The sequence below is a fragment of the Typopeltis vanoorti genome, chromosome 1, assembly GCF_054136105.1.
Source record: "Typopeltis vanoorti isolate ZY-2024b chromosome 1, IOZ_Tvanoo_1.0, whole genome shotgun sequence".
NCBI lineage: Eukaryota > Metazoa > Arthropoda > Arachnida > Uropygi > Thelyphonidae > Typopeltis > Typopeltis vanoorti.
The window spans coordinates 115,908,168-115,931,664 of record NC_143549.1 but is presented as its reverse complement, the minus strand read 5'-3'; the positions used below and the strand labels follow the sequence as shown (position 1 = coordinate 115,931,664).

General features: G+C 34.9%; 1 protein-coding gene across 4 annotated transcripts in view; it reads right to left on the bottom strand.

Moving 5' to 3' along the window:
- Nucleotides 1-2,321: 2,321 nt before the first annotated feature.
- The window catches only part of LOC150110338 (macrophage mannose receptor 1-like), an 80,885-nt gene continuing 59,709 nt past the window's right edge, over nucleotides 2,322-23,497 (bottom strand). For 2 of the 4 annotated variants that reach the window (XM_090398985.1, XM_090398969.1), the window contains exons 9-15: nucleotides 21,684-21,794; nucleotides 20,795-20,959; nucleotides 10,135-10,209; nucleotides 7,680-7,754; nucleotides 7,414-7,488; nucleotides 6,558-6,632; nucleotides 2,322-2,677 (exon numbers count right to left, since the gene is read on the bottom strand). In XM_090398985.1, the coding sequence (XP_090255111.1) occupies nucleotides 2,472-2,677; nucleotides 6,558-6,632; nucleotides 7,414-7,488; nucleotides 7,680-7,754; nucleotides 10,135-10,209; nucleotides 20,795-20,959; nucleotides 21,684-21,794 (782 nt within the window). In that variant the 3' untranslated portion in view covers nucleotides 2,322-2,471. Of the gene's footprint in view, nucleotides 2,678-6,557; nucleotides 6,633-7,413; nucleotides 7,489-7,679; nucleotides 7,755-7,857; nucleotides 8,017-10,134; nucleotides 10,210-20,794; nucleotides 20,960-21,683; nucleotides 21,795-23,497 lie in introns of those variants that run through there. The other 2 variants (XM_090398978.1, XM_090398996.1) reach the window with 2 other exon arrangements.

Sequence of the window (23,497 nt, the reverse complement as noted above, 5' to 3'; positions counted from 1 at the left end):
TTATAGTTTAATAGTATTTATAATATAATAACAAATTATGCATGCTTACAGTTTTTGCTTTAATGTGTTTAAGCATTGTAAATACAACACTTAAATTTGATAATTGTAATAATTGTATTTTTTTTTCTTCGTATTAATCTCATTTGATTTGCTATGTCTCAGTTTGCATCCTTGAAGCTTTTTCTTAAGCATTCATGAGGACTCCCCGGTTACTTATTTTATATTTGTTTGATTGCTGTGTTGGAAGTAGTCTGATGTTTGATAGATCTGATGATTACTACAGCCGTGGGATGAGAAATTCACACACACACACACACACACACACACACACACACACACACACACACACACACACACACACACACACACACACACACACACACACACACACACACACACACACACACACACACACACACACACACACACACACAAATTCACTGGGCTTTATAAATGCGTGGGGTCTATCGAGTTCCTGAAGGATTAGCATTAATGCCATGATGTTTTGGAACAACTGAAAACTTGTCTGCAGCTTGAAGAGAGAATCTCCACCATAAGTCGTGCAGATGAATTGGTCAAAAGAACAATTACGTATATCGGATCACTGAAGGAAAAGCCAGGAGAAATGGAAACAGAAGCCGAGAAAGCTTTAGAGAGCATGAATTACCTTGGATCTCTTTGACGAATAATAAATGAATAATAAGTACTGATAGCCTTCATTTCCTTACAAGCATTATTAATAATCTTGAAAGACGTTGCTTTACCACTGTTGCATCACATCGAAAAAGCAAAGATGGCAACTATGAAACTGAAAGTTATAAGCAAATAGTGGCTAACTTTGAAATTTTAAATCCTAACACATGGCGGAAATCCATGTAAAATGTGCTATCCGTTTTACATGGATTTCGAGAGTATTTCGACGAAGGAGGGAAGAAGATGCCCGTTGCTTTGGCCCCTTTGTCAAATGCAGTTACAACTATACGATGCAGCACAGCTGAGTGTAAACGAGGATTTAGTGCTATTAAAGTTATAATTACAAAGTTACACACAAAACTCTTAATGAAAAAGTTTCTGCTGCGATGTTCATCAAGCTTAATGAACTACCACTTTCCACGTGGAATGCGCTTCCTTACGTCAAGTCATGGCTAGTGCATCACCGCTTAGCGGAAGATCGGTAATCGCGACATGTAGCAGAGAAGAAAGATGAGAGCAGGGAAATTTGGAAATTATTTTGACAAATTAAGTCTAAATGTTAATAGTGTATTATTTATAATTTTAATTTTAATTGAAGTAACACCTAAATGACCATCAATGCAGGCTGCTGGATGATTAAAATTATTCTATTGAAAACAATGAAAAAATTACGTAATGGCATGGTGTAATTTTGCATAATAATAATAATAGGAATAATAATAATTTTTGTTTATGTACGGTACTGTCTGGATTCTGGTTAACCATGTGTTTAGGGTAATCCTTTGCCCACTGTCATTTTTTGTTATTCTCTGTTAGTCTGTCAGATTATTCCACCCAGTTGGGTCGGGCCTTAACCACACGATCTCTCTCATCTCCTAGGGCGTACCCCAAGCCTTCTTCTCCTCTCAGATCCAGGCCCACTACTCTGCCTTATGGCCGTCGCAATAATAATAATGCCGCACTTCGTGCTCAGGATTTTTGTTTCCATGGTAGAGCCCTGGCACTATTTCTTTTAGGACTACACCCCTGATTAATATATTAATGAAGACGTGCAGTACTTTTCCACAGTTGCATTTATATCGATTTTTCACAATATTATTTTGAATTTTAATAGACTTAGAAACCTGCTCATTGACCTCATTTGAACAGACCTTATATATGGAAATTTTCGTCCGAAATCATATTCATTTATACATCTTTGCAACCCCAGTTTTGTACGCTTATTACAGTAAATTTTCTGAAAAAAAATGTTACTCCTAAATCGTCAGAGTAAAAAAGGAAACGTTTATCTATTAGATAAGCTATTAACATGATTAGAGCGAGACAGTATCCAACTAAAAACGGTGCGCACATAGCGACAACTGATTGCAAAAAACTCATCAGATTAACAAGAAGTACACATTAATGACGGAAAATTTATAATTCAGAAGCATAGCTATTCGATAATGAGGTGAAACTTTGCATATAAAATAGAGGATGGCAATCGCATCAATATTTCGAAAAAATGCGTCTGATAAAATACAACTCATTTGAATACCTACTGAATAAAAGAATAGAATTGCTTTACTGGGGGACAGAATGCTGTATATGAAACATGTTGTGTGTCGCTAACAAAAATGAGGCTGGTCTTGAATAAATACTCTTTTAATATTTTGTTCGTACATAACTCATTCTGTAACGGTATTCCATACATATTAAAATATCTGTGCCATATCTGTTATGCTTGGTTGTTGTTCTTCCCTCAGAACGACCATAACTAGTATAGCGATTCACAGGTTTCACGTACATAATCGAATATTGTCTTCATCTTTATGATTACTTTTAGTAAAATGCGCCTCCTTGTTGTCCACTGAATCATGGAGATAACACCGATTCCAGATCCTCTTTTTCCTTAAATAAAGGTATAGTGCTGCTGCTACAAGAAGACACACTAACAGTGAGGCAACCGTTATTCCGATAACAACAGCTGATGACATCGTTTCACCTGCAAAATAGATGAAAAAGTGTAATTCGATCTCCGTGTTCAAATACATGATCCATTCCATGGCACTACCGAAATTCCAATAATTCTAGTATGACCTTATTATAATTATTCAGTTGAAATTAAAGTACAATTTTAGATATGTTACGGACATAATAGGCAATATTTTGGTGTTTTATTTTTATTAAATAAAACGTTTATTTCTATTTTAACATCTAGTTGTTTATTAAGAGCATTATAATTAAAAAACCAATTCACAATAATTGCATGTTATATATTATTATATTTGGACAATATATTATTTTATTTTATTTATTTTTTTGAATATTTGATTCCAATTTAATATTGGTATGGGCATTTGAGCAACATAAAACAAGAACAAAACTTTGAATCTTCATGAAGCCTGTTTACGAGTAAAGTCTAATTTACGAGTAAAATCTCATCTGTGTAATTTGTTTGTGCATCAGTGGAATTCCTTGAAGTAAATTCCCCGTTTAAATGCTCATTTAAACGGGGAATATATAGCTATCTTTCATAAACAGATGATTATATAGTAGTATAAGTAACTAACGTTACTAGTTATTCCTCTCTGATTAAACTACTTGATAAAGACGTTATCCAGCGCAAGGAAATAAAGCAGCGATCAAAAGAGGACAAGAACATTGCAGCAATATATATTGTCGTTTACTACAAAAAGAATTTCACATTAAAGTGTGAATCTGGTAGAATCAATATCACTCTATTAAAGAAATGCTTATAATATAAAATCTCCTGCTATCGTAGTGATAAACAGTGGCAAAAAAATAAAGCTGCCCGTCATCTGGTCGTAAATATATTACTTATATTAATACTAATTACATGATTTTGCTATTTCCAAAATCACTTACATATGCATATGGAAGTGACTCAACAAAATTGTTACAACCTGAAAGAAAAGTTAAAAATCGTTTGGATTAGTATAATTCCTAGGATCGACAAGGTGAAGTATTAAAACAGGTGAAGGACAAAGGTGAAGTATTAATGCAGAAGCAACCAAGCGTACTGAGGAGTAATGTTAGATGCTTTAAAATATAAATTTATTTTTCGTTATATAATTTCCTAGCAAAATAGCACAGTTCATATAATATGGGAAATACCTATTCAATTTTAGCTCAGCATATGAACTATTCATTACTTACAACATATTTCAATATCAAGTCGTGCACAAGTTCACATGGAGAGAATACACTAGAAGACACAAGAAATAAGGGAAGTCTGATTGACTATTATTGCTCACAGAAATAGCGTCGCTCTGATTAAAGCCGAGAGACTATAATAAGAATTTGAAACAAGAATTGATCAATATTTAATCCTGAGCAACAACAAAAAAAAATCGAAAGAATAGTGTGCAGAAAAGAAGATTTGAAACGAATAAACATTAGAAATGTAGATTCAAACACACAAATACTATTCAAGAAAACTAGAATTTGAAACCAAACCTTGGAAATTCATTGGCACACATTGAATAATATATTTATTGATTAAGCCAGAGAGACATGCAGTGATTTTGTCTGCAAAGATCAGAATGATGAAAAAACAGAAGATACAGATAGCGTTGATTTCTAAAGAAGCGTAGAAAGATTGCGAATAGATAAGCAGTAAAAATACGGTGCCTGAAAACAATGCAAAAGGTTTTAATCAGAAGTACATATCAATATCTGATACATAAAGAAATAATGAAAACTGCAAATCGAAAGGCAGTTGGAGATGATAATGTTCGACCTGAATTGCTATAGTATGATGCATGTATGTTTTACATTGGCTACACTGCAAAATTCGAGAAGGCGGCTGCTGGTCAGAGGATAGATTCTGTTCGATTGTAGTAGACATCTTTTAGTACCTGTCTGGGAAATAGAAAATAAAACTGATTTTGAGAAATATGGAGGAATTTTTCTCTTGAGTGTGTGTTCCTGGTACGATTTATCCGAGGATGCTTGCATAAATCTTACTAGGAAAATAACATGAAGAAGAACAAGCTGAGTTCAAACTAAATAGAAGTTGTAAGGATGAGACTTTCACCTCAGAAAATTAATTGATAAATATGGGACTATATTAAAGATATCTATTTAAGTCTCGTCGATCTTGAAAGGACATATGTTAAGGTGCCAAGAGGAAACCCTGCAATTATGTGGTGTAACTGGTTCAATATATCGAGCAATATAATCATCGGTTAAAATTGAAAGAACTTCTGTCATGCAGAAAGAGTCTGTGATATTAAACCATGCTTGAGACAAGGGGGCACATTATCGTTTCTATGTTTCTTTCTTTCTTTTTTTTTAAGTCATCTATGTAGATCACTTTATGAACAAAAGTAGTGTTACATCTGATATCCAAATTTTACATGTCTATCGAAAATCTACTTCATGGAGTCGTGTGATTCTCTTAAAAATCCAGAATTCATCTTTGGATTCATTGAGTAAATTGAATAACTGTTATAATAAATTTAGGATAAAAGTCAACAATAAAAATACAGAAAATAGGAAATTTGGTAACTAGATTTAGAACTTCAACTGTAACCTGAATAGTGAACTGATATTACAAGTAAATCACTTGCTAATTAAGTACGATTTTAAGTTACGACGGGAAATAAAATATGAATATAGACAACAGAATTAGTAAACGTGATATGATCTGAAGTCCACTGATAAAATTTATACGAAAAAATAGGGAAATTACTCAAAACACTGAACTAATTGTATACAAGAGGATATTCAAAAGAGTTTTGTTTTAATTTATGAATGTGAGAGTTGGTTAGAAAGTAAGCAATCAAGCAAAGAGTGAAAAAAAAACTAGAGACAAGCGATTTATCAGAGGACTAGTGTAATCAAAAATGGTATCGGTTTCACAATCATATTAAAATGACGATATTAGGAAGGGTACGGACATTGTAAGCAACCAGAAATTTATCTGGAGGAAGACCAAAATCTAGGTGAAGCGATACAACTAAAAGTTCTTTAGAAGAACGAAATATAAGATTTGATAATACAATAATCCTGTCAAATAAAAGAGTAATTTGAAGGAAAATTGTCAATGAGAATTTAGTAATTACATGATCTCTTAATGTTGGACTATCTTAATATCCTCTACACCAACTGAGTTACCTCCAAGATCGAATGAATCCCCTTTGTGTTTAAGAGCAGTGTGTATTATTATCATTGACATGTTACATACTTTTAGTTGCAAATATATTTAATAATAAATCAAGTGAAATTGACAGAATTGTTACCAGTTTAATTGCAATATTTGAGGGTAATTAGTTATTTATTTAATCTAAGTTGTTTAGATGTCATATGATTTCCATTTTCATAGCTACGAGACATTCCCTCTTTATTAGAGACAAGAAATCGCTTGGAAAAGTAACAGCTTTCGGGATGTGGAGGGATGTTTCCCGCTATTCCAAATAATACTGCAATCAAGGTCCAGATGGAATATAGGTTACTGATTTGTTGCAGTTGAGATAATCAAAATAAATTAGCTTAAAATCAAAACTTTTTTTTCTAAAGTCAAAGAAATTTAGAAAAAAAAAAAGTTCATTTTGTAGTTTAATGAGAATTCCCTCACATTTCTATGTAATACTGTGAAGATAAGAAAAGACCATTACATGATGTAATGCCAGCAAGAATATGTTTATTTTAAAACACACACACACACACACACACACACACACACACACACACATATATATATATATATATATATATATATGTATAATTTTTTTTTCATTCGTGTGATTAATGTTGTATTTCCACTTATCATAGCAACAAAACAGCTAAGGAAAAAAATAGACAATTTATCAAATAGCAGCCCTGTAAACATTGGTAAAGTTCACTGGTTATATACTTACCAGAAAGCACAGATTCATTCGCTGTTTCATTGTTTGAAAGAAACTTTGATATTGTCGGCGTGGAATTGGATGGAACTGGAAAATACAGGAAATTTACTTAGAACCATGAATACTTTGAACGAAGTCAGCAGAAATCAAATCGGAAACTCTCCAGGTTACTGCAGAGTTATGCTATTCAATGAATACTGCTAATTGGCTATAGATTATGAATATGTATACAACTACATTAAGTTACGGAACTTGAAATATAGGAACCGATATAACTACTGGCAATTTATTTCGTCTAATTTTGTAATCCTCCGTTATTTAATTAAATGATATTGAACAGAAGCATAGTTATAACGGTTGAGAATTGTAAATTATCGTAAAACAACTGAATAACTCTCTCTCTCTCTCTCTCTCTCTCTCTCTCTCTCTCTCTCTCTCTCTTTATATTATGTGTATAATATTGTGAAGATTACTAATATAAGCGCATGATGATGCAGTGGTCGGGATGTCCTTTTGAGCCATTCGCCCAATCTTATGAAGTAGTATATTACCGTTAAGCGTAAAGTAAATTTGGGTTCTACTTCTGGTTTGCGTAACGAAAAACTAGAGATTTTGGAGACAAAACGATGCTATGCTCATTTGAGACTGCCTAACTCATGTTCAGTTGAAAAGCCTTGATTAAGTTCTTCCTCAGTTTAGATAATATTCTAAGCTAGATATTTCGAACTAAAGAAATTGCTTCGTCTGTGCAAATTAATCACCTAAGCCTCACTGCTGTGAATATATCAGATATCTCTATAATGTAATGCTCCCGAAAGCACATGCACTATATATAAATGGAAAAATATTTCCTTGGAATATAGTTTACCGGAAAGTGCTGACATGGTTGATTTTTCTATTTCTGAAAGATGCGCTACTCTTGTAAGACTGGAAGACGATGAAACTGCAGAATATATTAAATTTATTTAATCAACATCTAGTTTCTAAAAAAAGATGTGTTTTTAAAACAGTGTATTTTATTTTATTTTTATTGTTAAATATTTTTATGTTTCTAGAAATTTTGATTTTTTCCAAATTGACATTATCAAAACTAGTTACAAAAACTTGCAGTACGTTTGATGATTAGTTACTTACCGAAAATTGCAGATTCAGTCGTTCTTCCTGTTTTTGAAAGCTGCTCTGTTGTACTCGAACTGGAAGGCGATGAAACTGTGAAATAGAGGAAATCTACTTAGTCAGGTTCTAGTTTCTTAACAAAATCAAATGATTTCAAAGAGGTAATTCATTTGTTCACAGTCTTCTCTCAAGCTAATATAACGGGGATTTGAATACAATCGTAGGTACGGATATTTGTGATATTCAGAAGGGGAGATATGAATTCTTTGCGTGAGGTGAGACTACCGATCTTATTGGTGGCTTGAATTGTCTCAAATAACGTTCCATGTTTGTTCTCTGAAGCAGGCTTTCTGGTCTATGATAAAAAAATCACAAGAATACAATAAATGTAAGAATACAATAAATAATAAGAATACAATAAATGTAAGAATACAATAAATAATAAGAATACAATAAATGTCAAATTAATAAAAATATAACAAAATATTCTTCGTGTACTAAGAATACTAACGTGATACCTAGGTAATGGACGAAAGAACAGAAACACTGGGAAATCGGGTCGCGTTATCGGTAATTGCAATGGAGCGTCTATGATGCACCAAATACAAATGCAATTGTTTTGCAAATGACTTTGAAATGGTGTGATTGTTGTAGCAATGGTCGCATGTGTAACTCTGACTAGAACAACCGAAATTTCACATGTTACTCAAGAAACAGTCTCTAAGGTTATGTCCAGGCAGTCGACAGGAGAAACATCATCAGCGAAATGTAATAGTGAGCGAAAGTGCTTACTGCAAGTGAGAGATGTTCGAGCATTAGTGCACTCTACCACAAAAATTACACTGGCCACTGCTGAGCAATTTTGTGGAAAATGCAACACCTGTCGTGAGAAACCCATTTCAACAAACACTCTACGCTGAGAACAACAGAGTTAGATATCACGGTATGGTTGCCATGTGTAAGGTTGCAATCATTCATTCATTTTGCATGATGATTCAACGTCTGTGTGTCTCTTTTACAGGGAGGTACGGCACCATCTCAATCCTTCCTATTTTTATCCGGACTCGGGACCAGCATAGCTGACAATTCAGACCTATTCCTGGAGGAATTGTCTTAAGTATTCCTGACTGTATCCGTGTGTGTGTTAACGGGACCGGTTTGCCTGCTTGTGGGACGAAAAACCTCAGATAAACCGGGAGGGGGGGACCCTGCTCTCCACGCCCAAGACCGGCTAACTTGGCTCTGTCTGAGAAAGATCCTTAAGCTCCTGACGTCGTCGACGGGAATCGAACCAAAGACACTCCTTCCGCAGGCATATAGTTGCAAAGCGCATAGCCACTAGGTTTACCGCGCGGAAAACCCAACCGTGATAGACGCCTTTGATATAATTTCACACTTTTCGCTGTAAATGGACGAATATATTTGTGTGGCGTCAGCTGAACGGAGCTTACCAGCCAGAATGCTTGTTTCCAACTTTGAAGGAATTTGGTGGTTGTGTAATGGTCTGGTATGCACGGTTTGGGTCCACTTATTGTATTGGAAGGCAAAATTGTGTACTGCATGTTATCTTTCAATCATAAGTGGTTAAATTCATCCCATGTTGATCCATCTTTCTCCTACACAGCAGGTTATAATGCTCCCATTCATTCAGGAAATGTAGTGATTTGCTGAATGAATGTAGTCATGGCAGACAGGACATCACCGTCATTGAACATGACGGTGATGTCCTGTCTGCCATGGAGATCCCAATCGCCAGACTTAAATCGTATAGATCATTTATGAGGCATTTTTAAGCAAGTTCTCAGATAACGTTCCCAATTCCAAAGAACAAAGGCGAATTGATCCGATTTCTGTCCGACGAATGGTGTGACATTCATTCCATATGTCGAGTTCCAAGCACTGAGAGAGTCTCTCTCTCTCTCTCTCTCTCGAAGATACATGCTGTACTAGATGCAAGCGGTGGACCAATTAATCGAATCGTACCATTGTTTCCATTTTTGTCCATTACCTGTAGGCTTACAACCTTTATTGAGTAGGAATCATATAACAAAAACTGAAGGGAATTTCAATAGTATGATGTATGATGTGATATGTTTCCAGTTATCAGGATAACTGAACGTCTACATTAACACACTAGATGACTTAACAGTATTGTGCATGGTTAATGCACAATATTGGTAATTCATTGAGTAGAACACAGAAGAGAGAAAGCTGAATAATTCTCTCTCTCTCTCTCTCTCTCTCTCTCTCTCGCTCTCTCTCTCTCTTCTATGTGCTATGTGATGAGGATGACAGAAGGTGTTTCCATGATCAAATGCTGCAATAACATATTTATTTTAAACATGTTGATTATTTTCATTCATGTGATGATTGGTTTCCACGTTTTCTAAGTAATTATTTCAAACACCAAAAGTAAAAGGTTTAGCAAAATTAATAAATAACTTTCGATAATGTTTTATAATTATAAACTTACCAGAAAGTGCAGATTGGGTCGTTACATCTTTGTTTGGAGGATGGTCTGATATTATCGTGGTAGAAATCGATGGAACTGTAAAATGCAGTAAACATTCTTAGGCAAGATATAGTTTCTGACCGTAGGCTACATATATCAAAGAGGTCACTTTCTTTAAGAGCATTAAGAATATATCTTGAGAACGCAAAATTATTATTATTATTGTTATTATTATTTTATTGTTAATATATAATGCAAGTTTTACACATCATCGTAATGGGCTGCCAAAATTCTGCGTACCGAAAGTTGCAGGCAGAGTGAACTGTGGTAACTAACGCTAGAAAAACAAAGAGCCGCAATTTTTACTGTCATAACAAATGCCTGAAGGATCTATCTTCGATGGATAACATATGGTTTGCAGAATTGTCTTAGGAATCCTCACTTTACACGTGCTGCCCTTTCAGCAACAACCTGGTAACTTAAATGGAATGCAAGAGAGATATGGTAGTGCATATACTGCAGGGGGAAGAAAAAATGTCGCCACCTACAACAGGATATAAATTAACAACACAGACCATTTTACCAGAGGCAGAATCAGAAGTGGATCAGAACAGGGGAAAAAAATATAGGTGATTCCTATGATTTGAGCTCTTTAAGTATGCTACTAGGAAATGGTTTAGAAAGTATAAAAGTCTGATTAATAGCTCCTATCCAAGAACTCTTCGATAGGCCGAAAGTACAAATAACATACAAAAAAAATTGGCAATTATTAGGATTTCGTAAATTATAATAATTTAGCACTATAACCTCCTTAACTTAGTCGGTATAGACGAAGCCCTTTGGTTGGAAAGACCTAGGTTCGATTCCCGTCCATGATGTTAGGAACCTTTATCTGGTTTCTTTCTACTAAAGGTGAGTTAGCCGGTCTCACACGGATGTAGAGGGGTCTTTCAGCTGGAAACACGATTTTTTTCATTCCTCAGACTAACCCGTAAACACAAACGGATCTACACGCAAAAATGATTATATTTAATCCCTTAGTAGTAGGTATCAACGTCCTAAGGGACAGTAGAGGAACCTCATACGATAAATAAAATTTAATAGCGGAAGAAATCTCGTAAACTATAAAAGATACCAAAATTTAGTGTTAATGTCCTAAATGACAGACAACTTTATCTGTTGAAAGAGACATAGAATTCCGTCCATTATTTAATTCCCTAAAACCACAATATGAACTTTTAAATCACAACAATATAAAGAAGATCTTGTCAAAAACGATGTCCCTGAAGCTGCACATACAGAAAATTTATGAGAGGTAGTTTTAAAGTTAGGTCATGCTACTGATATGACACCACCATGACAATGAAGAAAATTGTCATGGTTTATCTTTATCGACATAACCAAAGCATTCTACACACTGATACATGAAATATTATTAGAAAAGCTAAGTCATGTTGGAATAGGTGGGCCTCTGCACACGTGGTTTAGGAACTACCTTCAAAATATGAAACAAATCACACGCATCGGTTCAGTTCGTAGTAGAGGAAGTTACCAGTAACCTGTGGAGTGACACAGGTAGATGGTCTCTACACAAATCTATTCAACACAACCTATATGCACGATGTTAATATTAATAGATGATATCTTCCTCTCAAAGGCAAGATATTTCAATACGCAGACGATACAGCTATCGTATCCATCCATAATAATGCAAAAATAGATTTGATAACTACCTGCACCTCTTTACCAAAAGATAAATATCTTGGCACAGACAGGCGCACCGCGTAATATTACCAGTATATCTGGGAACAGCTTGGACCTGTCCTCTACAGAATATATATCGAAGCCCATACCAATGGATTCCCAACCAATATGACAGCATCTGTCATTCAGCTTATCCCAAAGAAATGAGACGCAACAAAATTGGAAAACTGACTACCCATCTCCATTATAAACTGCAAAAGAGTATAAAAAGCCATTACCAACTAAATTAAACCTGCGCCTGCACGAAATACGAGTAATACATAGTAACTAGAGCTATTATATTCGAGGAACGTCTAATCTACGAAAACCTACACCTCACAAGGGATCTGATAAGCATAGCTAAGAACAACAGTAAAACCATGGTTCTTGTAATCACCACCAGATCATGAGAATTCTTTCTACTGAAAATGTTGTTTTTTTGGTTCAGGTATCATTCAAGTCATTATGATCTTATATACTAAAGAACACTTTTACATAAAAAGTAAGACGCTCACCATATGTATACTACAGAGCAGAGGTGTTAGATAGGGCACTAATGTCAGGTGCTCTTTTCAAAATTACCATAGAGCCGTGTTTGTGTATAGTAAATAGGTTGCTTAGTGCATCCTCTAATAGACTCTCTTACCAAGCCATAACCCTGTCAGCGTATACCGATGATGTTACAGTTATAGCCTACTCTTTGTGGCTATAACAAAGCACATTAACAAGAATAGTAAGCCGCCTCAGTAGCCAAATTATATGCACAAAAACCACAGAGCTGTGGTGTGGAAAATAGTTAAACCAACCGATTCTCCTATGTCAGGTCACTGGTCCGCAGAGAGAAAGAAATACCCGGGGATTTACTTAGGAAACATGCCAGCCTACGTATATAAGAACTGGGAAACATCTAGTAAACGTTTCGAACAAGTACTAGGAAAGGGGGAAGCACAACGAGCCTCTTCCTCCACAAGAGGGAGAGCAATAATTGTTAACCAAATAGCTTCTATTGTCCTTTTTCATACACTAAAGATTCTCATTTCATCAGGGCAATTTATCAAACAAACATAGTCAACCATCGATCGATTCATATGGAACCAAACAAACTGGCTTTCATACTCCAAGCTAAGTACTTCTCTTAAAGAAGGATGACAATACCTGACCTTCATTAACAGGATAACAACGTTCCGCACTCGTTTTCTCCTTAAAACCCTACAACTGGATATGAAACATTAACGCACACCCTAATATGTTTTCAATTCTGCCACTATGGTCTATCTTTCCCAACAACCTTAAGAATGACAAGACCGCACGTTTAGTGGGAATCTAACAAATTTCTACAAAGATGCCCTTCGAAGATTGAAGAAAGCTAAACCTCCAGCCCACAGTGAAGGCAGCATCCCTTCCGGAAATCCTTATTGCACCCATTTTCCACAAAACGATGGTAAGGAAGAAAGAGCTTTTATTTCCTCCATGGAGCTGGCGAAAAGGCTCGTGGGTGACATTCTTTCTCCGAGCCTCACCTGGCGCTTTCAAAATCATTAATCACTCGCAAATGTACAATATGTGAATCAGGCTGAGCATATAAACACTGCGAAATCTACTTTTCAAGCTTCTATTCCTGATAGCATAATGGATGAAGTGCTCAGTCCTCCTGCATGCAGAAGATTCGGTACCTATTTTTTTTTTTTATTAAAAAACACCAATGCATAAGAGAAACTAAACCCTGCAACATAAACAAAATCTACAGCACTCTAATACAACAGTCCAACCAAAGCACTTCATTGTGCAATCCCGTGAGAAACCACCAAATACTATTTAATGGGCACCTACCATATGCACGAGAGTCTGCAAACACGACGTTATTGTTGAGTGAAGAATGCCACAATGCCATAATCTCTTTAAAGAGATTATGGCATTGTGCCACATTCTTTTAAGTATATTACAGAAATTCAACTAGGAACTTTTGGATAAAAGTCTGTTCTGTTGCCGAGGAGGAACAATCCGGCATATCTACTTAGACTGCACCGTTAATACCAAATTAATCCGTTATTCTAGAGAAATAGCAGGCTTAACGTGCAAACTATCTCCATTCAGAAAATGTACATCTCAGGTTTTTCTCATAGACTCATATATATTGCTATCTTCGACACACAATATACACTTTTTATGATATACAATTTCTCTCTTCTGCACAGAAGACCAAATAGCACAATAGTTTGTAGACATTGGTTTCTGTGGTTAAGCAGTTATATAGATATTTTTCGGTATTGAGACCACATATTAATATAAAGAGTTTCTCAAAAATAAACAATTAAAAACCCGACAACTTTCGTTCTTCGTAAGATTTATATCATCAGGGGTAATATATATCCCTTTAATATACTATTACATCCGAAACTTGTCGGTTTTTTAACTGTTTACTTTTAATAAACTCTTTATATTAATATGTGGTCTCAATACCGAAAACTACCTACAGCACAACAGTTTCACTAAGAGAGGCGGCTAATTATCTCCATCCAGGCAATAATAATAGTATTATTATTACGTGAAACCTCCAAGGAGTCCAAAGACTCAACGAGGGAGCGCGCCTACTCTACAACTCTCCATCTACACCAGGATTGTCCAACCTTAAGTAATCCGAAGACCTCATTAAAAAAAAGAAGATTTATCCGATAGCCGTATCTAGAATAATAAATAAAGTACACATATTAAATTACTTAGAGAGTCCTACCGTTAGTTACGTTTAGCAATCATTTCGAAAATTTCATGAGAAAGAAAAGTCATGATGCTTATAAAAGTTTTTATTGAAACAGTAGACAAGAAAAAATAATTATTTATTCATTTGCGAGAGGTAAGCGGTAGTTGAGATTCGTTTACTAAAGTGCCTATATCAATTTCGATGATTGTAGTTGCCAATCGCAGTAAATGTGCAAGAGAATTATCTGTCAATGAACATCTGTTCTTTGATTTAATGAATTTAATCGTTAGAAAAGTGTTTTAGCAAACATATATGCTCACGAGCATTCAGCACATCTTGAGTCCAAAGTTCCTTGATTTCGAGTACCTTTGTATTGGTAGTACTTTAAAAAGATTCTTATTTTTCACTTCTGTGTTAGCATAAAAAGGGTCTGATTGCAAATGGCACAATTCCAGTTGAAGGGCAGATCTTACATTTTCAATGCTTACAGTCAAGGACTGAGTAAAAATTTAAATATCTTCTTTAATTTCCTTAAAATCACGAAATCGATTCTCAAAATCCTCAATGATCATTTCAATATATTTTACATGAGCTGAAAATCATATTTACTCAAAATTCTTCATTTCTTCAAAATGTTATTCGCTATTCGGAAAAAAAAAGTGAAAATGTTATTAGCCAATACTGATTTAAAAACGTTCAATTTATTTTAAAGCCATTCGAATCACCATATAAGTTGGCAATATTCTGTTATTACTTTACAGTTTTAAGTTCAAATCATTCAAGTCGTTGGTCATATCTACAATTAATGCAAGATCTAATAAAAATGTGGGATTTTGCATATGATTTTCAAGTTCTGTTGTGTAAGACTATATCATTTTTAAGAAATATGGGAATTTCAACCGCAAAAACGCTTTCCAGACATTTTTCGGCATTCAACCAGCGAATATCAGAATGAAGGAGAAAACTGCCATATGCAGCATCCAAATACAATGAGTAAAAGATCTATTAACTTCTCGTATATTAGTTATTTTTTCAGCAACTTCCATAGCATTGACTGGACGTAGATATTTTCCACAGATTGCTTCTTGGTGAACTCTAGGGCACTTAAAATTATTTTGTTTCAATAGTCCACAGAACGTTTCCTGTCTCCGTCATAGCTTTGGCCTCATCTGGTACGATGCAGGAACATTTATGTAATTCTCCATAGTTCATAACAGAGTTTTGAACTGATTTAAAATATCAGTACCTTTATTAATCCCATATAAACATATAAGCCTGAGTAGGTCTTCATTAATAGTAAATTCCTCTTGAATAATTCGAACAAAAATTGAAAGTTGACTTATATCTGCTTGATCAGTACTTTCATCCACATAGAATGAAAAATACTCACATTTTGCTATTAAATCACACAGCTTTTTTATACATATTGATCCATGGGCTGTACGCGTCTTGCGAAAGTCTGTTGAGATAATGCCACTGTTTCTAACTTCTCAGCTGATTTCGCCTCATTAAATTGTTTTGACAGTTCAATTGCACATTTCTTACAAGAGTAGCAATTAATCTGAATGCGTCCCTCGGATAATTCTTTTTTTTTTTTTAAGAAGTCCTTCAGATTACCTAAGGTTGGACAACCCTGCCTTAGTTGATATCACATGGACTTGATTCCCAGAATGCAAATTCAGAGAGGAAAAGGGACGTTATCTAAATCGTTCTTGTGTATCTTTTCTCTTATGAGTAGCAAATACAATGATGGCAGAAAGAAGGACCTCTTATACAAATGTTACATAAATGAGATACCGTTATCGTGATTGACATTATGATCATCTGTCATCGTTGTTCAAATGCCAGTAACTAATGAACTTATAACAAATATGAAACAACTTCGCGCCATAACAATATTTTCCCTGTGGAAGAAATAAAGGTTTCTACTAAACATACTGCTTACAAGAATAGCAACAAAATAAATTTATTTCTTCACGGTATTCAGACAAACTGCCAAATAAATGTTTCTTTTTGCACGTTTGTAACCTTAACCACCGACAGGTAAATTTATTGAAAGATCTGTACTTATGAGGGAATGTGCAACTATCTAGTAGTCGCGCTTAGGTTAGTCGCCAGAAAACATTCGAAGTTAGTTGGTTAGGTGTTTGAAATCACGGTCTGATGAACAACAGCTACGAAGTCGATGCATTATTTCTTATAATCACAAACGTCTTTCTGACGAGCGTGAAAAATGATGCAAATGGTGAAAACCGAATTTGGGAAACTCCTAACACCTCCATAGTAAACCGTATAATAATGCGTAAGTTGAGAAGCTTACATAAAAGTCCCTCACATCACAAAAAACATCATTAGAACGCTAATCTTTCCACCTTAACTCTACCGTGATCCGGACCAAGTTAAGGATTAAACTGAAACTTTAGGTCCGACTGCTATTCCAGAACAGTCTCTAGTGGGACAATAGTTTGAAAACAAGGTGAATTAAAACCGGACAAGTTAAGGACATTTCCTCAAAGAACACATGATAAACCAGCAAGCATCAACCATACCGTATTTGGAAAGGAATTACTTCGACTGGTTGTTGAAGGAATCGTCCGCGTTCAGTCATTCGCTCAAGAGACATATTAAATAGAAACCAAGGAATGATCCTTCATGACTCCTGGAATTAATTAATTAATACTGGTAACATTAAAAATCTCGCATATGAAAACAATCACCATTCAAAATTACACAACAAAGACTGCCCCTAACACGCCTAATGATACACATTATTATACTATCATTCCAGTATGTTCACTTTAGAGATATTAGCGGCTGTTGGGAAACATTCTTTTTTTTTGTCAATTTTTTTTTATATTAAGCAACCTCGTGAAGATGCTGCTACCCATATAAACAGCGAAAAATATCGGGAAAATACAGCTGGTATAAATATTAATACGTATACGAGTTAAAACCTTATTATTTATTTACTAAAATAAAGAGCTAAAAGGCTTCACTTCGGCGACGGAAAATTATCTAAATTAAGTGGATATTAAATCCAGAATCATTTCAAAGCCGAATACAGAAACTATAAAAGTTTCGTGCTGAGATTGACCAGAGAGCCAGCGGGAATATACCGTCGCCATTCTACGAGTTACCCACTCCGAACCTAATAGGAAAGCACGACCGCTAAAAGCGTCCGTATATTGCCTTCTATTGGTTCATCACAATGGTTTCACTAGTCAGACAACTGTTTCAAGCATATTGATTTTCGTTAGAGATCACGTAGAAACCTAGAGACCTCGAGAGCAAAAAAATCTCTGTGCTAAGAAAGTCTAAGTGTTGGAGAGGTGTTTATTCGAGTTCCTTAGCACAGAGAGTTTTTTGCTCTCGAGGTCTCTAGGTTTTGCTCTCTTTCTGTCTAGTTCGACTTCCGCTGAAGGAGTTCGGATTTCGGTGTTTGCCTTGAGCCATTTTGATTCTCCGGGGAGGGTGCTTTCCGGCGAGGTCCGTGTGGGGCCATGTGGATGGGTGCTTTTCCCTGGAATATGAGCGGGTCTGCTCAGTGGTGGGGTGAACTTGTCATTGAGTGGAACCAACGCTGAATTGGACGATCTCTTGGTCACTCGTAAGGAGTGGTCAGAGGGATCGCCTAAATTTTAGAGTGAGACTTTACTTAAACATTATTCTCTGACGAAACCCAATGAGCTTGAAACAGCTGTCAGACTAGTGAAACCTTATAATGGACCAATAGAAGGCAATATACCGACGCTTTTAGCGGTCGTGCTTTCCTGTTAGGTTCAACAAGGGTAACTCGTAGTATGGCGACAGTGTATTCCCTCTAACTCTCTGGTCAATCTCCGCACGAAACTTTTATAATTTCTGTATTCGGCTTTGAAATAATGATGGATTTAATATTCACTTAATTTAGATTATTATTTATTATTTAGCTACGAATTCATGTACAAACATTCTTGTCAGGAAATGTAATACTAATCATTTTTTTAAATGTTCCCTTCCCTTTTTCAGTGCGAATAATTTAATTTCAAGAAAAGTTAATTTAAAATATTCATAGTAAAATTCGTAACACTTTTAGATGGTTGTTAAGCTGGAGTAAAAATAAATCCAAAATTTAATTTAATGGAACTCTTTTCTTTTTCTTTCTAAAATTACTGAATTTTAATAAAATGCAAGTGATTTATTGTGTATTTTACATCTTGCCCTAAGTTTGCTTACAGTATTTGCTTAATTAAATGGGAATCCATTCGAAAGTGAGATTTTTTTGTGTAGAAGAAATACGCCTAATAGCAATAACGATGTTTAGAACTCAGAACTAAGAACTAAATATGTTGATTAATTAGTGCTAATGCGTCTGTTAAACCGTTTTCACAAACATTTCAAAGAAAAATATGTATAAGATCATCTGCATTGGGATTACGTTTTATTGGTGATGAATACATTAATTGGCGGAAAACGGAAGAACAACACACATTGTAATACAAAAAAAACACCAAAGTTTACAAAAAATTAATTAATCAGGATAGCATAACATTCAATTATTCACCATCTGCTTATCATCTAACATGGAGTCGATTCCTGTCCATGACCGGAGGAACTTGCATAGGTTGTTGATACAGATCGAGGAATTGGAGGGGCTTTTCTCCCAGAAAGTCGTGTTTTTCATCCCACATAACAAACAAAATGTTCTTGAACAGAAACCTTTACCGACATAAATACTTACTGTAGGTCAGGGAAGGCAACGGGGAACCATTATGTTCTGTAATCATTATTCCCTAGTAAAGCAGCATATTGCTATTCCGCCAACAATAAGGTTCAGCAGAGGAGAAGAAGTACTTATAATCGAGCGGTGATGTCTTTTCGTAGCTTTGTGCCGGAGGCACACAGCTACGGAATCCTACCAAACGTTATTGCACTAGATGTCCAATAACATTTGGTACGAATCCGTAGCTATTGGCTTCAAAACATATTACAGTGGCAGAAGAAAGGACACTTTAATTACCTCTCACACCATGTTCCATAACTTCTCATAGGTTATTTGACTGAACTGCTGTGTGAAACCGGAAATTCATGCCTTATATATTTCTCCATTAGCAGGGAGGTGCTATATGGAAAATGACATGCTGATAGTTTCCGAAATGTCATACGAGCCATACATTGGTCATAAAACCAGAAGAGTTTCTATTTGTGATCAACAAAACATACATCCACTATCCTGCCTGGTTAAAAATATGCTGATCCATTGAGTCATTATATGCGTTTCATGCAGTTAGCCGTTCTATTGCTGAATCGAAAGCCGGTTTTTCTGCACGTCTTTTTGCCTCAAGATTCCTACTAGAGTATGAATGCACACTAGGAATTCCCACAATAGCCTCTTTCGACGATGCTATTCGTTGAAGCGAGAGTACTCAATGATCATACGTTCTATATTTCAGTCATGCAGATCATTTCTCTGGTTTGCGCATGCTACATTCCTTCGATGAGTGGGGCAACGTTAATAGTTGCGTAACCCGTTAGGATTTACGTTTTTTCTCTACACGATTATGCACTTGTAACGAATTTTTGCAGTTTCCTAGCGAGATGATGATTACTCTTGTTTGACTATTTATCTCTCTATATTGCTGCCCTCGTTGGTCGAGTGATTAGTGTATCCACACTCCAACCAAAAGGCTACGGGTTCGAATCCCGCCGTGGGCATGGATGCTTGTGCTTTTCTGTGAAAATACTAGTGGCGGTGGTCGGCGGTATATGGCGTTGGAGTAGATGGTGAAATTAGTAGTAGCTGATGGATTGAGTAGTGGAGACGGAGAGTTGTAGAGTAGGTGCCTTCTCTCGATGAGTCTTTGGATTCCCTGGAGGTGTTACGTAATAATAATAATATTTCAGCAAGAAAAATGGTCATACCTAGGATGGGGTACTGACTCTCTCACACCCCGAAAATAATGCGTTTATCACACCCCGTAATATCATTACTTTCTACTACAACAATGAATTAAATAATTTTTTTTAACAAACTCATAGACATAACTATATTTATGTTAGAGCACACTACTACAAGTGTGTCTATATACAGCAGTAGACTAACAGCCGTTTCTACTCTGGAAAAAGGTGATCACAATCAATGCTAATTTAGTATAAATAAAGTAGATCAACTATTTAAATAATACGATTCCTAAAGTCGAATTGATATTTCAAATTCAAAATATTTGAATGGAGAAAGAAGACATAATTTTCATGCACTACCTTTCTTAACCTTGCAAATATAGCCTCGTTTGTCGTTACAGTCAGTATCGCTCCAATTTAAAGTTCGAGCATTCATCTCAACACAGCGCTCCTCCACACTGTTGGGTTCATTCTCTTCCCAACTGGTAAAATCAAGTTCACTGCCATCATCCCAAACAAATTTATCTAAAAAAAGTGGGATTTAATAATAATAATAATATAATCAAAAATGTATATTTATGCAATATGAATAAAACAGGATTTCATATTTTGTCTTAGTGATTTGTCATTACTTAATGATTACTGACTTCAAACTAATATTCTCGTAATTTGTTTTATATTATAATATTTAGAAGCACTTCGGTTTCTTTTCTATAACTTTAGCCTGATTATAACTGCGTGATTTTACGAAACATTTTGTTGCAGGAAATGAATAAAGTTATTATATGAATTTCAGCACTAAACTCCTACAGTAATGTGCGAAATAGACCCCTTTTGTGCTTCATATATTTGATCTTTACGGATTATGTTTTAAGTTACTGAGGTTGAGCAACACTCTAGCATAACGGCTTTATTTGTTGATTAATTGGTCAGCTGGACTAATTATTCGCATACTTTATCCTACCTAACATAGAGAGAGAGAGAGATTGTCTTGTATTTGGTAATTAAAGAATAACAATAATTAATTAATTAAACAATATGTCACACTGAGCGATAACATTCCATAAACTGATATTTATTCGAAATATTCTGTTCCAGAATTATATCAACCTAATTCTACTTTTTACGTAAACTGTTTCCTACAAACAAACCTGAAGGGGTATTTTCTCTGTAGTTCGTTTGAAAGTGTGTTTGGGTGTGGATATGTAAAATTAACTAATGTGTAAATGACAAATTGTAACATACATACCATACGAATTCCGTTTCAGACCAATCCAGACCTTAATAAAGAAAAAATCTTCCATAACCATTCCCAAAAGTTTTAATTCTTGATTTGAATGGATGCTGGTAAGATATCCTCCTGTAAGGTATTTCAGATACATTAATAGTTTAAATATTAAGCAGCAAATAAAATGAAGATATTAAAAATCCATCAATATCAATATATATTTGAAGTCAGAAATATAACCGTTATATATATATATATATATATATATATATATATATATATATATATATATATATATAGTGTGTGTGTGTGTGTATATATCAAATGTGGCAAACCATATTATGGCCAGACAGCTAAATACATCCTTTTACGTATGGAAGAACACCAAAGACACATATCCTCTGATAGGACCAGGGCGCCAGCGCTCTCTCTAGCCACGTTCTCTTCTCTGTTAACTCGGATGAAGGCCGCCAACACCTCGTAGACAGGCCGTAAACTTCTAATATCCACGTGTGTTATGATGAACTAGTAAGAAAGATTATCGAATCCAGAGAAATATCCCTCGATTCATCCCATATTAACAACAGCCTTAGCTACAATCTTTCTGACGCACACATTGCCACTGTCCAGTATTGGCGCACTAGTGACAACTCACGCACGTAGTCAACTTCAATTGGAACTCCAGCACGCATTCCTGTTTTAAAATGTACTATTGTCTTTTATACTAGATCTGATGAAATAATTTTATCATGTCTCTGTTATTTTTTATATAATTCTTTGCATCTGATACCCGAAGAAGTTGATTTATTCAACGAAACTAGTAGTATTTTAACGTTAAACCTTATTCGTTTTCATTCTCTGTATATAGTCATTCAAACTAATTTTTTATAATATTATCCACCGAGTAAATATGAACGATATATATATATATATATATATATATATATATATATGAAAGTGAATTTTTAAATTGGGGATATTGTATATTAGGATAACCAAATAATTTTATAAGCTTGGTTATTTTTACTCCTAATCCCAATTAAGTTTGCGCCTGAAACGTAGTTGAAGTTTAAAAATGGTACAACACCAGGGCAACTCATTGTAAAGGTGGGTAAAGCTCTGATCACTGTTGCCCTGGTGTTATACCATCTTTAGACTTGAACTACGTTTCAGGCGCAAACATAACTGTTTGCTTACTTGGGATTAGGTGTAAAAATAACCAAGCTTATAAAATTACTTGGTTATCCTAATATATATATATATATATATATATATATATATATATATATATATATATATATATATATATATATATATATATATATATATATATATATATAAAATGTCCACGGTAAATCTCGTCCTAGAGTACTAAAAATATTTAGAAGAGACCTTCAGGTACAGTTAGAGAATTAGTTAGGCTCCTGGAATTTTCTCATATTCGAGTGAAAACTGTTTTTTTTATGCTGCATAAAATATGAAAAATCTGATATAGCACAAATTAATGACCACAATAGGACTAGAAATAACACCCTTGTCATTAGCATAATTATGTTTAGAAGTCACATTATTATTCATAACAAACTTATGCATATAATGCATTTTTGGTTTACAAACGGTTACGATTTCGTCTATAAGGTTACTACATTATGCTTGTTAATTGCGTGAGTTTTTTTGAGGTATTAACAATTTTCTCTTTCCATACGTCACTTTACCGGAATATCGTGCTGTGAGACCTCTACATAGCATTGAACAGAATGGTATCAATTCTATTGGTTGTGTGGTCGTTTAGTTTGTATTGTTGTAAACGTGAAAAAAGTTTCCCTGTTGGGAAT